At 43.6% G+C, this 16622-nt stretch overlaps 1 protein-coding gene across 2 annotated transcripts in view; it reads right to left on the bottom strand.

Moving 5' to 3' along the window:
• The window catches only part of LMTK2 (lemur tyrosine kinase 2), a 73279-nt gene that overhangs the window by 6348 nt on the left and 50309 nt on the right, over positions 1–16622 (bottom strand). For both annotated transcript variants that reach the window (XM_019637542.1, XM_019637543.1), the window contains exons 8-11: positions 13309–13393; positions 11907–12028; positions 7226–7375; positions 2974–5956 (exon numbers count right to left, since the gene is read on the bottom strand). In XM_019637542.1, coding sequence (XP_019493087.1) covers positions 2974–5956; positions 7226–7375; positions 11907–12028; positions 13309–13393 — 3340 coding nt within the window. The remainder of the gene's footprint in view (positions 1–2973; positions 5957–7225; positions 7376–11906; positions 12029–13308; positions 13394–16622) is intronic.

Below are 16622 nucleotides of genomic sequence, written 5' to 3'. Positions count from 1 at the left end.
AAACAAACAACCCCCATTAGCCAAATAAGCAAATAAACATCCCCCAGACTACCAATAACCGTCAGGAACATAAATACTAAAATCCTCACAACCAAGGGGGCTTTATTCCAGGAAGGCAAGGCTGATTCCATATTTGATAACCAATCAATGTAATCTATCATATTAACATATAAACAGAAGAACCACATGTTCCTATCACTTGATGGACAGACAAAATCCATTTGACAGAATTCAACATTCCTTTAGGATATAAACCTCTCCAACTAACATTAGAAGAGAACTTGTAACTTGATAAATACCATCTACAAAAAACCTACATCCTAATCAATGATCAAAGACTGACTGTTTTTCTCCTAAGATCGGGTTCAAAGCCAGGCTGTCTGGTCTCATCACTCCTATTCAACATTGTACCAGAAGTCCTAGCTAGTGCAGTAAGGTAAGAAAAAGAAATAAGAGGCATCCGGATTGGAAAGGAAGAAATAAACCTGTCCCTATTTGCAGACAATATGATTGACTGTGTAGAAAGCCATACGGAGTTTAAAGGGACAACAACAAAAAACCTCCTAGAACTAACAGGTGAGTATAGCAGGATACAAAGTCAACACACAAAAATTCATCACATTTCTGTATACTGGCAAGCAACAAATGGAAACCAAAATTTAAAAATTACCTTTTACAACAGCTCCTCAAGAATGAAATACTTAGGTGTAAATCTAAAAAAACACGTGGAGGAGCTGTATGCTGAAAATGACAAAACACCAAGAAGAAATAAACAGATGGAGACATACTATGTGCATGAAATGGGACTCAACATAGTAAAAATGTCCATTCTCCCCAAACTGAGCTATAGATTTTATGCAATTGCCATAAAAAATCCCAATAGACTTTTTTTTTTTAGATATACGCAACTGATTTCTAAAAGTTACACTGAAAATTAAAGGAACGAGGTGACCAGTTAGCTCAGTTGTATAGAACGTGGTGCTAATAACACCAAGGTTGCTGGTTCGATCCCCGCATGGGCCACTGTGAGCTGTATCCTCCTTAAAAAAAAAAGGAACTACAAAAGCCAAAACAATTTGAAAAGGAAGAAAAATGACAGAGGAATCACTCTCTCCGATTTTAAGAGCTGATCATAAGAGTGAGGTATTAGCCAAGGGGTAAGTACACAGATGAGTAGAACGAAGAAAAAGTGCAGAAATAGACCCATACAAATATGGCCATTTAATTTTTGACAAAGGTTCAAAGGCAATTCAATGAGAGAGGATATTTTTTCAATACACGGTACTGGAACAACTGGCTATACATCCAAACACAAAATAATGAACCCCAACCTAAACCTTACACAAAAATTAACTCAAAATATAATAGATCTAAATGAAAAACATAAAACTTTTAGAGAAAAGATTTGGGATACAGGGCTTGGTGAAGAGTTCTTAAACACGACATCAAAAATATGATCCATAAAAGAAAAATCAATAAATTGTAATCCATCAAAATTTTAAACTTTTGCTATGTGAAAGACAACATACAAACTGGGAGAAATATTTACAAACCGTATAACTGACGAAGGGCTCATATCTAGAATTATAAACAACTCTCAAAACTCAAAAGTCAGAGAGAATCCAACTGAAAAACGGGCAAAAGAAGAGACATTTCACTGCATAGGACATACAAGTAGCAAATAAGCACATGAAATAAACAAGCCCAGGAAAAGGCAAGCAACATCACCAGTCGACAGGGAAATGCAATTTAAGACCACTATCAGATAGCACTTCACACCTACTGGAAAAGCTAAAATAAAAAATAATGACACCACCAAGTACTGGCAAAGATAAAGAGAAACTGACTCTCATACATTGCGGGTTAGAATGTACAATGGTATAGCCACTGTGGAAACAGTTTATTTTCTCAAAAAACTAAACATACACCTACCATACAACCTAGCAATCACACTCCTGTGCATTTATCCCAGAAAAAAAATTGTGTCCACACAAAAACTTGTGCACAATTGTTCGAAGGAGCTTTATCTGTCAGAGCCCCAAAGTGGAGAAACCAAACTCCTTTAGCGGAGATGGTGAAACAGCCTGGTACCTCCATCCCGGGGAACACTGCTTCAGCAATAGAAAAGGAACTATTGATACGTGCAATTGGATGGATCTCAGAGGAATTCTATGCTGAAAGAAAAAAGCCAGCCTCAAAAGGTTATATCATGTATGAGTCCATTTATACAACACTTTTGAAAAGACAAAACTAGTCTGAAGAGGAGGGCCCAAGAGACACTATGTTGACGAGAGGCTAAGGCAATCTGTGTTCTGAGGATGGATACAAAGTGGGGGGCGGGCAGCTTTAGGACGAGGGCCAGCAGCTCCCCCACCTCCTAGAACATAAAGGGATCCCGCTCAGGTGCGTCTGTGACTGAGCTCTATCTACAATCAAGCTGATTCAAGAAGCAAATTCAAGGGCTACAGAGACTACTCAACAAAGAGTATCTTCTTTAAAAAAATGCTTGAATTGTAGGCTGTTTCATTTTTAAAGAAGGTGAAGTCTAGCCCACTACCGGGGCACAGCAGGCTGCCTGCCCCACAGCGGGGAGGAGGGCAGGAGGGCCACAGACCCGGTCGCCGCCCCACAGGCACCGGTCGATCTGTTCCAGCTTGCACCTGGCGTGCTGGTGTCACTGCCGATCGTCAGATGACAATCTGGTCTGGAATGGGTGAGCCATTTCCGTAGGATTCTGCCAGGCGACCCAGGAAGAGCGTCCAGGCCTCCTTCCCTTAATCTGACATGAGTTCCCTGAGCAAACTACATTTCTGCATATTCTTGGAACTGTAACTGCAACCAACCCGACTCCTTTTTTTGAGTAATCATAAAGCAATCTGTGGCCTCAAAATGGGAATCAGGACAATAGAGCACATTCCATTTCTGACCACATTTTGGAATTCTCTAACATGACAACTGGGAGGTAACAGATACCTGGTCAAACAGATAGACTGTGACATCATCAAAGAATGTCACCGCCTTCTTTTCTTTTCTCCAGTCATCCGGGAGCTGGTCGATGGTATCAGAGGCCGGCGGCTTCAACAGGCTCCGCAGGGGCCGTCCGTCCTCGTTGCTGAGGATCACGGGGACAGGGTGCTCGACCTCGTCCTCTGACTCGGAGCTAAGGCTGTGCAGGTTGAACGCCCGCAGGTCCTCGTCCGAGTCGTCACTGTTCTCATCTTCCTCGTCCGCGTCAATCCCATCCTCGGAGAGGTCAAGCATCCCCGACACACCTAGTTTCCCCAGGTACTTCCCTTCAATATCTGGCTCCTTCAGCTTGGGGCCCTCCGAGTGGCTGGAGAAGGGCTTGTCCACCGGCAGGGCCGGCGGGCTGCCGGGGAGAAGGGTGGACTTGGCAAACGCAAGGAGCTCGTTGGTGTTGGTCCCGGTGGACGCAATCGAGCAGGGGTGCTCTTCTTGGGCCTCGAAGTCATCACCGCTGCTCAGCTCTGAGTTCAACAAACTCGAGGGACTGCCAGCCTCGTCTTCAGGAGGATGTAGCTCTCCGGGGACGTCTGTCAGTGCTGGTTCTGATGTTTCTCTTGATTCTAGGAGACTGGAATTTGGCAAAGCAGATAGACAACTTTGGTCTGGCTGGCTAGTTTTGGTTTCCAGGCAACTGTCCTTGGTGCCAGGACTTTGCTCTGGGATGACTGGCTGAGGCAGGGGCTGATCCATTACCAAGGTCAAGGCAGACATGGAGGTTCCTGGGACCCCCTCCGACTTCTTATCAGGTTCAGAATCATTGTCTGAGAAGTAAGCAGAGTCTCGGTATGAGCTCTGGGAGCCAGGCGCAGAAGTCTGTGAGGACACTTCGGTACCTCTGTGGCCATCAGCTGCGTCTGAGATGACGATGACGGGGTTGGGAGGCAGCCCACCATGACCACTATCACCTGCTGCGGCCACATCAGGGGCTGAGGCGCTGTCGGGAGCAGGGTGCAGAGTCCACTCAGGGGACTCCAAGTTCTCTGTCTCATAGCCACTGTCTGCAGGCTTATCGGGGGGCAAGAGTTTCGGGGGGGTGTGAGAGCCTACAGAATCCAACAAGACTTCGTGGACATCCACGGAATCCAGAGAGTCTGGAGTCTCCACTGACTGTTCTGAGGTTGGAATGGGCGTTGACAAGCTGTCCTCTAACAGGCTGTCTTGACTGGTGGAGTCTGAGGAAAGGGCGGATGCCAAGCCCACCTGTTCTGTGGCCTCGTTACCGTTCAGCTGATTCCAAGTCTCCACGGCCTCCGAGTTGTTTTGCGGCAGACTACTCCTGGGACGGTCCGCTGAAGGCGGCAGATTTTCTGGGTCCTGTCTCAGCTCTGAAGGACTGCTCCCTATGCTCACTTCACTGGCAAAAATGTCACCGACCAGAACTGAGTCGCTCTGGGCCAGTCTCAAGGCCGCCTCATTTTGGTGAGTTAGTTCATGGGACCCGTGGCCAGTGTTGTGTGTTTTGGCATCAGGCGAGGGAATTTCAACTGGGACAGTCACAGAATCTGGATTTGTTTCTTGGCAGAGACCGTCGTCATGGATACTGACATCTACACACATGGGTGTGGTTTCTCCCTGCTTCGGGAGCGTATCTGGAGGTACATTATGAGGCGCTCCTTCTGTTTCGAGTGAGGTAGGCGGTACCTGCACTTCCGGGGAAGGTGACAGCGAGCTGTTCAGAGTGTCCGGGAGCTCACCTGTGTCTTTACCCTTCATGCTGAAGTTTTCCTGCAACAAAGAAAAGCCTGTTTTATTGTCAGCAAACTGGAGTTCAGTATCTAAAGCGTTTCCAAGTGGTGTTTCTAAGATAGTTTCAGGAAAGCCAGCATTTTTAAGTTCTGCTTGAAGACTATTTATGTGTTCTTTGCTAGACAAGGAGTCTTTTAGTAAGTTCTTCTCTTGAAGAAATAAAAAGTTTTCTGACAATTCTTGAACATTCACTGGACCAACATTATCTGGGTGCATAAGGTTTTCTGCTAAGCAAAGAGGTTCACAGTCAAAAAGCTTCCGGGGCTTTTCTTTCTCCAAGTGGCATGTTATTCCTGACTCTTTGGGGTCATCCGAACTTGAACTTAAAGTGGCTGGCTTAAAGTCAGCTTGAACTCCGTTTAGTTCCATTAAGTCAAATATTTTTTGGTGACTGGGCAAATCCTCCGACTTGTCACAATCACTAAATATGTTGTTGAAAGGGCTCTCGGGGCCCCTGGCGACATGCACATCCTCAGGTATGCTGGGATCTTTGGGGTCTGTGCTGCTTTGGAAGAAATCCTCATCTGTGCTGGACTCCTCAAATTCAAGATGTCTGAGTGTCAGAAACTGGGGCGCCTCACCACGTGTCCTTTCTGGGCTCTCCATTTCAGTTGTAAGCAGAGCGGGGGGGTAATCAAGCTCCAAGTTGCTCCCACTTTTCTCTTCTAACTGGATGTAATAGTCGCTTCCGACAGAAAGGTTGTGGGCATCAAAGACGGGGACCACTCCGGGGGCTCTCACGGGGACATCCTGGCCACTGTCATCTTGTTTCCCGGGCCCGGGATCCGAAAGTGAACTCTCGAACACTTCAACTGGAAAGAAGATGCTCGTGTAGGACAAGGCTTCGTCCGGGGGGCCCCGGCTGCGCTCGTCAAAGTGATCGTGCTTCGCTGCCTCCCAGACATACTCGAAGCTCAGGCCCTGGCTGGTTTCAGTCACCGTGAGGACTTCCTCCATTTCTCGGCCAAGCCGATCCCTGGTAAAATGGTCAAGAATTGGGAATGCAGCGTTGTTGGAAGTGTCTCTGCTGTTAGTATTTGGTTTAAGAGCATTCCACTGTTGCTCAAAGTCGACTTCCGAGTCCCTTTGGCTTTGCATCCGCAGGTAGGTGAGCAGTCTATGCACGTCCTCGGCCGCTGGTCTCCTGTCTGGTGACAGCCAGCAGAACTGTAAAACTTCATACCTGAATGACACATGAGAGCTAATTAATGGACTGATAATAAATTGTTTTAAAATAAGAAAAGGCTTTACAAGGACCCCTACGCCAACTCAACACCTCAGAAGTTTCTATACTTTAATCACCGCCGACCACCAACTGAAGGTGTTCAATTCATGTTGATTTTGCGGTGAAAGAGGAAATGAAGAAATGGAACATTTTGCCCACTATTTTTTGTGTTCTCAGGACATTTCACAGTATCACTGCAATTCTTTTGCCTCGTCAACTGTTCCTCTGGTGTTTATACAGACCATCCACTGAATTTAGAAACAATTTTAACATGTTCTCCTCTTAAAACACTTGCCACAGGAATTCTGTGTAGTAAAGAATGTGCGTGTCTTAACATTTTAGATTCACTCGCTTTGTTTTGCGAGAATTCACACAGACAAAGGCCGTTGGATCTAATCTCTCACTACTCCCCTGATAAACAGTAGCAGTACACTCGTCCACAGCACACCGTTTCCTGAGATCGTACAAGGGAAATGAGAGGAGAATGAAGCCCAAACAAGGCAGCAACCAGGAGCTGGGTCTTCCAAGGGTTGGCTGAATATGGCCAACATCTTAAACTGTAGCCACGGGAAAAAGGGGAGACAAAGACAACGCCAAAGTATTAAATTTACAGTGTATATGTCCAGTTATCCTCGGTGAGATGGTTCTAGCAACCTGGGGAGCTGGGCACTGCCTACGTGCAGGGGTGCCAATCTTCAGGGGCAATGCCAGCCGGGCACGAAAGGATGCAGACAGAGGCCTAAAGAGAGGTGAACCTGATCCTAATTGGAAATGAAGTAAGAACCGGTCTGAACATTCATAAGAAGTAAATTTGTTTTGCAAAAACATTATGCAAATTATTTCCAACTGCCAATTTAAATATTATCATTTCTAAGCTAACTCTTTTCTCACATACTAAATACCAGTTATATACACATTTTCATTAAAAAACAATTCCAACCACAATAACAAAAGCCCTTACTGTTGACTTTTCTAATTATTTAGCTTCACATTTTTTTCTTACTGTGTGTAATATATAAATTCCTGCTAGTTGTATACATTTTTCAAAAATAACATTAAATTTTAAAAATAGATGTTAATTCTAAAATCAGTCATGAATAATATATACAAATAATTGCTTTTTATAACACCTATTGTTTTTAAAATAGGGACTATATAACTAACAGCCATGGAAACAGGATTTCCTTATCTTTCGAAGGTAACAAAACAAAACAGGAAGTTACCAACCATCTATCGGAATAAGGCTGCGCCAGCTGGGGCTTAGGGAGTTTTGTGTCTCTTTCTCGAATGACGTGATTGAGAACATCTAAGTTGGAGAGGCTGGAATAAGGCTGAGCAGCATTATCAAAAAGTTCCCAAAGTGTCACACCCAGGGACCTGTGGAAAAAAGAAACTGGTTATTTCCTTCTCCCTTTAGATGCTGAACTTTTCACCCACATTTTTATTTGTGTGGTCATTAGGAACTTTAAAAACACAGTGTGTAAGGGAAAGGTTATTAAAGATAGCTCTCGAACATGGTTAAATACATGGTTTAAAAAAAGAGAGATTTCCGTTAAAATGAGGACCACAACAAGAATGTCTCCGCATATTCACTACCGAATACTACTCTAGATGTTCTGGGCAAATGCAAAAAAATACGAAGCCGAGGAAACAAGTCATAATCACAGGGAGGAGCCAGTATCACTCTCAACTCTCAAACTCAAGAAATTCTTTGAAGGAGCATTAGAATGAGTTAAGAGTTCAGCAAATTGGTTAGAAACAAGATAAAGATCGCGAGTCCTGAGTTTTTGGTAGAAAAAACTTCCATTCACTACAGAAGTATAAACATCAGAAAATACCTAGAGAAATCTTTACATGAACAACTCTTCCCTGGCAGACCCAGGCATTTCTTACTGGAGATGTTCCTGAGTGGTTTGGGGTGTGTTACTATTAGGAAGGGACTTCCCTCCGTTACTCTGCCCCTGTCTGTGCGCCCGAGGGGGCCGCCTGCCCAAGCCTCTCGCCTCCAGGTGTGCAGCTGTACCACAAGCAGGGATGCCCTTTCTCCCTACCTCCCCACTCGCTCTGAGGCCCAGCGCTCTGTCCCCAAGGAGACGACGGCCTGTGCTGCTCAGTCAGATGAACACTTATTTTTCACCTCCTCTATGTGGTGTCTGCATTTCTTTCCCACCCTTACTGCCTTCTCATGTATTACGGTCTCCTACTTACTGCAGTGGCTCCTGAACCTGCTGCTCGTCTGTGTCGTGTGGGAAGCTTTAAATGAACTTGTTGGTATTTAGGACCCAGCCCCAAGGACCCTTAGCTGGTAGATGCACATACAGCCCAGCAAATGGTCTTTCTAAAGAGCTCCATAGTGATTCTGATGTCCAGCCAGGTTTGGGTATTGACGGTTTACATGACTTTGATTGATACCCACCAGACTGCTTGTTTGGGTAGTAAATTCTATTGAATAAATAAGTTTATTTGACATTGCATAATATAACTTATGCATTAAATTCTCTTATGCTACTTGTACATATCAGTGAAAAAAATCAGCATATTCAGTATCTAAGTTGAGAGATCATTTCTGTCAAAGAAAATAAAAGGACCCAAAGTTCCTGATACAGTCCAAGAAGTAAGAAGTGCCTACTCCGTGGCATAGAACTGCTGGGGCAGAGGGCCATCCTGGATACAAGAGAAGTTTAAGATACTATTAGGGAGTTTACAATTTAACTGAGGAAAATAAGAAGTTCACATGAAATACTCCAGACCACAAAGGTGGGGTATGATTAATGGTAAAATGGGTGTTATCACCATCAAGCTTAGTGTGACCTTAGGCGAACATCTCTACCTGTCTCCATTTCTCTAAACCCCTGATTTAACTCCCTTCCCCTCTCCCAGTAAGGCCCATTCCAAAACCCTCTTCGACTCATCTCACCCTCTTCTTCAGAGAACACGAAGCATGGGCTTTTTCAACTCCCCACCCCACCACTGCTGACACCTTCCTTGAGCAGCCCTTTCTATCTCCTCAGACAGGCCACAGAGAAAGATGAGAGGGGTCTCCTGCTCCAGGTCATCCCGGCCCGACCTCTCTGTTCTGTCCCGTCCAGTCTCCTGCGGGATAATCGCCAACAACTATCTCCTTCCTCTTAGTCCTGTCTATTCAACTCTTCACCTGCACTGGCTCGTGCCTTCCTGAGAACCTCTGAGTCTCTTTCTTCTGGGAAGAAAAATGTCCTGCAGCTATTATCCCTCTTCCACCAGACTCTTGGGAGACAGGTCCTTCTTGTTCACCCCTGGCACAAAGCAGTGTGGCCCCTGCCTCTGGTGGAAGGTGACACTGCCACCAGTGACTTCTCAGATTGTCAGAAACAAGGGGTAAGCTCTGTCTCTGCAAATGCAGACTAAGTTTTCAGGTCAATCCCCCTGATAAGAACAGTAAAAATATGGATGCAGCATAAAAGGCATTTTCTTTCAAGGCATCGAAGCACAGATAAAATACCAGGGAATTACCAGGACAAGACCTAGAACTTGTGGAGAACTGAGTAGAACACTAAAACCTCCTTTGCTCTGGGGCATCTGCTAAACACAAAATTTGGGCTTCTATGTTTTTGGTTTCCAAGGCTTGATGCGGGTGGTGGTGGTGGTGGTGGAGGACAGTCCGAAGCCCTGTGCCCACCTAAGATAAGGGGTCTCACAGCGAAACCTGCTCACAGTGGGATACACCTGCTCCTATAGCCCCTCCAGGAGCCGGACAGGCAAGCTGCCTTGGCACTGAGATGCTATGACTGAATAAGTCTAAGTGTGCGTGTGTGCTTGTATTTGTATGAGTGTGAATGCTGTGTGTGTGTATATGTGTGTTGGGGGGCAGTCCCTAAGACGTTGTAACCACAGAGCTAGCCCTTACTTGGATTTGCAGCCCAAAATCACATCATCTGAGCAGTCTAAAAAAAAACCTCAAGCTGAATACATAAAGCCCTGGACCAGTGTAGTACCTGTGCATGGGGACACCCAGGCCCCCCACAGATACACATCAGGTCCTCTCCAGAAGAATGTTCCTCGATTCTAGGTTCCCAAGATCCTCACCACAAAAAAGTCCCCAAGGAAACAAGGCTCCATCAAGCAGCAAGGTCAAATACACAAGGACTTCAGATATTGAAATTATCTGATTAGCTCACAACCCAATTATTTAAAACACTGGGACAAATTTCTAAAAATCAAACAGACCTCCCAAAACTGAAAAATCAATAACTGAACTATAAAACTTAATAGATTTGATAGAGAATTACACACAGCTGAAGAGAGGATATTAAAAAAAGACAGAATCGGGCCGGCTGAGTGGCTCAGTTGGTTAAGAGCTCGCTCAAAGGTTTGAGCTCTGAGCAACAGCGGTTCGAGTCCGGCCCGAGCTGAGCTGCTGCTGAGCTGCCAACAGGTGGCAGGATGGCTCAGCTAAAAAAATTTTTTTAAATTAAAAAAAAAAAGAGACAGAATCAATGGCTAGAGCATAGGTCTGAAAAATTATCTAGAATGTGGCACAGAGTCAAAGAGATGGAATATATAAAAGAGATTAAGAGACAGAAGACAGAGCAAGAAGGCATTAACACATGTCTAATTAGACTTCCAAAAGGAGAGAAAATGGGGCAGAGGCAATATTTTAAGGTTAAGGGCTAAGAACAACACCAACCTACAGACTGAGAACATCGACCTACAGATTGAAGCCAAATAAATCCCAAGCAGAAAAACATAAGAAATCTACATCCATATACCATCACAGTGAAACTACAAAACAAACAAAAACAAAACCCTCAAACTCAAAAGATGAAGAGAAGAGTTTAAAAGCAGCCAGAGAGAAAAAGCCACATTACCTTCAAAGAGCTTAGGTGCTTACAGCTGACTTCTCAATAACAACAATGGAAGTCAGAAGACAATAGAATGTTATCTTCAATATGCTGACAGAAAATAACTCTCATCAAGTAAAAATATATTTCAAGAATGAGAACATAAAAGTATGCTCAGACCTACAAAAAACTGAGAGTCTGTTACCAGCAGACACTCACTAAAGGAAATTCTGAAAGACACGCTTCAGGCAAAAGGAGAGAAATCCCAGATTACATGTCCGAGATTTAAAAGAGAAAAACAAAAAGAATGAAGAACAGAGTGATCTGAGTACTTGGATAAACCTAAACAAACACTCATGCTAAAACCACTAATAATGCCGAGTGGGGTTAAAGAAAAAATTAAAATACTCAACAATAACATATAGCTGCATGCATGTGTGTGTGTTTTGTATAGTTAAACTTAAAGTTCTCGGAGATCCCTGCATTGTTCAGAAAGAGGGCCAAGATAAAACTAATACTAGACTACGTTAAGTGAAGCATACATGTTACAATTTCTAGGAAAACCAAGAAAAGTATAGGAATAGAGTACACAGCTCCCAAACCAAGAGGAAACAACAGTTTGCAAGACAACAGCACACACACACACACACACAAATGTAGGTACAAATTACGAAAGCTGTAATAGAAGTTCAAAGACTGAGACATTTTTTCAACTCACATTTAACTAACCTCCTATAAATCCCAGTATTACACAACAGTCCAAACCCCTTTCTGTTTTTTCATTCACTTCAATACTTATTAAGTATGTATTACATGCCAGGCCCTGTGGGAGGCACAGAAAATAGACTTGGTTCCCACGTTTGAGGAGCTTATTACTGTCGAATGGGTAACAGTGGCAATATGCAAAAAGTTAGTTATATCATTGCAATCGTGACTATTGCCATGATGTCAGTAGTCTTTTTCACACCATCAGGGACTCTTGTGTTCCTACATTTTATTCAGTTACCTTCCTTTAGGAAAGTACTCAAGAACAAAGAAGCTAGGACTTTACACGCAAAAGCCTAACGGAATGGTAAATGAGTACATACCAAATGTTGCTGTACTTAGTTTGATCTGCAGTTAGTAGTCTGTCTTGAAAGCTGGTTACTAATTCTGGAGCAGTCCATCGCAGAGGGAAAACTTTTTTATCATCTGTTTCAATATAATCCTCCTGTTTTGTCAGAAAGCATACAGAATTTTGAATTCTATTATACTTTTGGTGAGCTCAATGATTTCATTCCAGGTCATTCTCAGAAAACACATACTCAACCCAAAAGATACGTCAGAGAAAGCAGTGGGGATAGAGACAGGCCTTCTGCGCAGAAGGTGGGTGAGGGTTTCTCCGAAGCCTGCTGGGCTTCATGAGCTGGTCTCTGAGCCACACTCCCTCCCTCAGTCACGCTTCCTGGAAAAGGAAGGTACGCTGTACCTGATGCACAGAACACGGGATCTGAGCAAACCAGCTGGGCCTTATGCGTGAAATAGGGGAGGGGCTCCATTAATGATAAGGACACAGGCGTTAGAATTTGACAGACTGGGTTGTGAGTCCGCATTCAACCATTTACCAGCTATGTAAATCTGGGCAGGAAACAAACACGCTAGGCCTTTTCCTTATCTGTGAAATGAGGGTGATACCATACCCACGTCCCTTTATGATGAGGTTTAAATGAGATAATGCAGGCAAGTACCTCGGAGTGCTTGGTATACAGCAAGCACTCAAGACACGAGAGCTACTATGTAGACAAATGGCCAACTTACATTTGCATAACACTTTTTGGTTACTAAGTACTGTGAAAATGCGACCTCTTTGGTCGTCACATGAACCCCAAAAGACAGAACAGCTATCCTCATGTTGCTACTTAGAAAACGGAGGTCAAGTGGCTTTTCCACGGTCTCCTGACAGCATGGAGCCAGGACAATTTGCTTTCTTTGCCCCACATCAAGCAACCTCCTTCAGCTGGGCTACACAAACACAAATAAAAACTTCATCTGCTTCTTGATTTCTATGGGGATATATTTATGACAGTTTAAAAACTTAAATCCCAGGATTATTGAATTTCGGCCAAAATTTTACTGAATACATAACAAAGAAACATTTACATGCATATTTTACTATATAAGTGGTAATAATTATAGTGCCCATGTGCATACTAAAATTTATTATGCACCATCAATCCATATCAATTACACTGAGTATATCTTTTTAAACAATGCATTTGGAAAGCTGTCACCAAACCTTGGGGAGAAGGCCAATGATTTAGGCAAACCATACATGAGAAGCCAACACTACCACTAAAATGACTGGAACCCACTCCTCTCCAAAAAGGCAGCACGCCGAGATCCTTACCCCTCTCTTCCAAAAACGGAGAGGCGTTCTGTGATATTACCACCTCACAACTATGCAATTAAATCAGATTAAGGACAGAACCTTTGATCAAACCTTTGGCTTACCTTGTACCTGCTGAATCCTATTCCATAATCTCCCACTTTCACATTTAGATCTGAGGTAAGGAAACAGTTCCGCAGGGCTAAATCACTGAGAACAGAAAGAGAAGTGAGCATGACAACAAGGGAAGTCTACAATCAGGAAAACTGGTGAGAAATGGCTATGGACAAAGGCTTTCGCCACTTATCAGAGTAGCATTTTGAGCTCCCTGCTTAATCGTTAATGTTTTAAAATTCTGTTTTTACAGAAAAGGATTACGTATCATATTCTTAATTACTTAAATAATGGAAATGATCAGATGTTTCTGCAAATAACCATGACTGCTAAGGTTAAATACTGACCACATCTGTACCTTGTTTTGTACTAATACCAGATTTATGGCTTATTTCCTAATATTTGACCAAGAAGAAATTCTAAAATACTATTGTCTAAATTGGATATTTTTCTTTAAAATAACTTGTATTTCTTGAGTAACAGTCTAGTAGTCTATTTAGTATAAGTAAAGGTTAATCAAGTTACAACCTCAAGGCCCCCCAAAGTAATTTACATTATTAAAAATGTTTGTTTTTTAACTCCTTTTTCAAAACTATGAGGGCATTATAAGGCCTTTCAAATTACTCTCATCTCTTCCAAACTCCACTTCTCCACAAGAGGAGTAAAGATCATATTTTCAAGACTTACTAAAAACAATTTACTTATGTAGTTTATCTAAGAACAAGTTGGTTTTCAAAAACACGTAACTTCAAAAGAAAAACATTACTTTTTCTAAAGGAACTTCCCATATAGACAACGGATTAAACTTTTTGGATTTTGGCTTTTTATCCCTTAAGAATCTTTTTAATCATCAATTGGCATATGAATAAAAAAGGCCACTAAATTAAAATAGAAGAAGACACCTAGTTTATTGTTTCAAATCATAAACACAAGTTATCAAAAACTGAATTTCTACAGTCCAAAATTTAAAATGTTTGTATTTATATGATTGTAGAAGTCCAAAAACTTAAACTAATTCTTGAATTCTTACTTTCAAAAATGTTAATTTCTAAAGCTCACGTCTGAAACATAATGAGAAGGACAACAGCAACAGCTAACATGGCTGTAATTCAATGACAACCGGGTGCATAACACTGATTCATTAATAGCTAATATTTACAAAGCACTTACTTTACGCAAGGTGTTTCTAAGCACTTCACATGTATTATTAGCTCATTGAATCTTCACATCAAACCTTTCAGATGAGAACTATTATTTTCCCCATTTACAGATAAAGAAACTCAGGCACAGAGAATTGAAGTAACTTTGTTAGGATCACAAAGCTGGCAAGCCACTGTTCAGTAGTATTTTCATCCTTTCTCTGTCACTAATTCTCTACAATGTATTATCAGAGCACTGCACCATGCGTATGGCTGGTCCTCAAATAAACATGTGCTGATCTGAATTTCTAGTTAGTTATGTTAAATTCCTCTCTACAGCCTCTGTCTACAAGCGGCGATTTTCATGGTGCTCCATCCAGAAGCCCTCAGGCCTGTGGATGTGTCTGGGGAAAACCTTGGCACGTGACTCCACTGTTACAAACAGCAGAGAAACTTCCAATCTTAAGAGACCTGGTCCCTCCTATTTTCTGGGATGAAGGGAAAAAGGAAGGGAGGAAGGGAGAAGTAGTATGCCATTTGGGGCACGAAAGGGAAAAGGCTTTCTGGTGGGCAGCTTTACCCGCTGCACCACCTCTGCACTGGGCAGCGTGCAGGTTCCGCCAGCAGAGGCAACTGGGCACCGCTAACAAGCATTAGGGTCTCCAGGAACAGGTCCTCCGCAACCCTCCCACCACCTGCCTCCTAGGAGAATTAAAAAAGGGTGTCAGCATTCCAGGGGGCACGAGTGTGTCACCGAGTGTGTCACCGCAGGCCTGAGGCTGGCTGGAGCCCTTTCAGAGCACCTGGCACCTTCATTCAGGCCCCTGAAGCAAATCCTGCGCTGCCCGGCTTCCTCCCTCCCTCGCTCCTCTCCTTACACCTGTTCACTGCAGGTCTTTAGATACCAAATGTGAAGGTTGAATAAAAGATAGGAAGTTATCCGCAAAAGGCCTTTGGCTCGCATTTTCAAAGGCCTCATAAAACTCTAACAATTCAACTGGTATTCTCAGGGAAAGGAGGAATGCTGCTCTTCACCGAAAACCAGAGGCCAAGAGAAAGAAAGTAACCATATGACGAGGGGAACGTCTTCTACACCTGCTCCCTGCGTCTACTCTAAGCGTCCCAGTCCCCACGTCGGAAGCCCTGGTCTCAGCTCCACTACTTAGAACTGTGCAACTATAGGCAAGTCACTTAACACGTCTGAGCCTCAGTTTCCTTACAAAAACAACAGCGATGTATCTGTGAGGGCTCCTTCACAAGGCTGTTACAAGGATAAAATTTAAAAAATACATAAGAAATGTTTTCAAAACGTTCAAGCGCTATCCAGATTCATGACGATATCACTTTGATTCAAAATCGGTAAAAATAAATGTTCTCTGCAGCCCCAAACATGCAAAGCTAAAGAAGAGGAAAACATAAAGGTGTAACTTCTTAACAACAGAGCTAAGTCTTGACGTCAATGGCTGGTTTGGGTCAGGAAATACAAACATACCCAGTATATTCTTCCTTCAAGTGGAAAAACTGGTCCAGCAGGAGGCCGCCAAACCGCGGCCCTGAAAGGCTCTCTCAAGGCCTGGCCCTGTTCACACGATCCCCTCCCTCAGCTGGCAGCCCTTGCTGTTGCCTGGCTGTCAGTGACCACATGCAACTCAGCTGCGTGAGTGGGGCCAACGGACACAGGAAGTGGGAGTCCACAGGTCTACAGAGTTCCCCACACGGATTCCCAAGATGAGTCGCCACTAGTCTTCAACTCAGCTAGACTAGAGTGACCCACCTGCAGGACTGCTCTGATGAACAGCTCGTGACCGCAGCCAGTTTCAAAACCACCCACACCTCTACAGTTACCTACCTATGCTGTCCCAAATAACCTGAATTCCTGATAAAAAGGGTGACAAATGACAAGCGAAATAACTGAAAGTTACTGCGTATTCTTCTAGAGCTCGGCCTACGTTATCTTGTGGAATCTTGACAGCAGCACTTCAGGGTCAAGACAATCCCCATTTCGCAGGGGAGATAGATGGGCTCAGAGGGTGAGTACGACGGCTTAAACTGGCGACGCCGACGGCAGGTGAAGGAACGACTTCAACCCCGAAGCCTCGCTTGGCTCACCACGCCAGTCTCCTTGGGCAGCCACGAAGGCTCGAAAAGAAGAGAGGCTCCGCCACTTGCCACTCAAGAGATGGGAT

This window comes from Hipposideros armiger, unplaced genomic scaffold, assembly GCF_001890085.2.
Source record: "Hipposideros armiger isolate ML-2016 unplaced genomic scaffold, ASM189008v1 scaffold_33, whole genome shotgun sequence".
Classification (NCBI taxonomy): Eukaryota; Metazoa; Chordata; class Mammalia; order Chiroptera; family Hipposideridae; genus Hipposideros; species Hipposideros armiger.
Note: the sequence above shows the minus strand (reverse complement) of the source record. Positions and strands in the feature narration are given on the sequence as shown.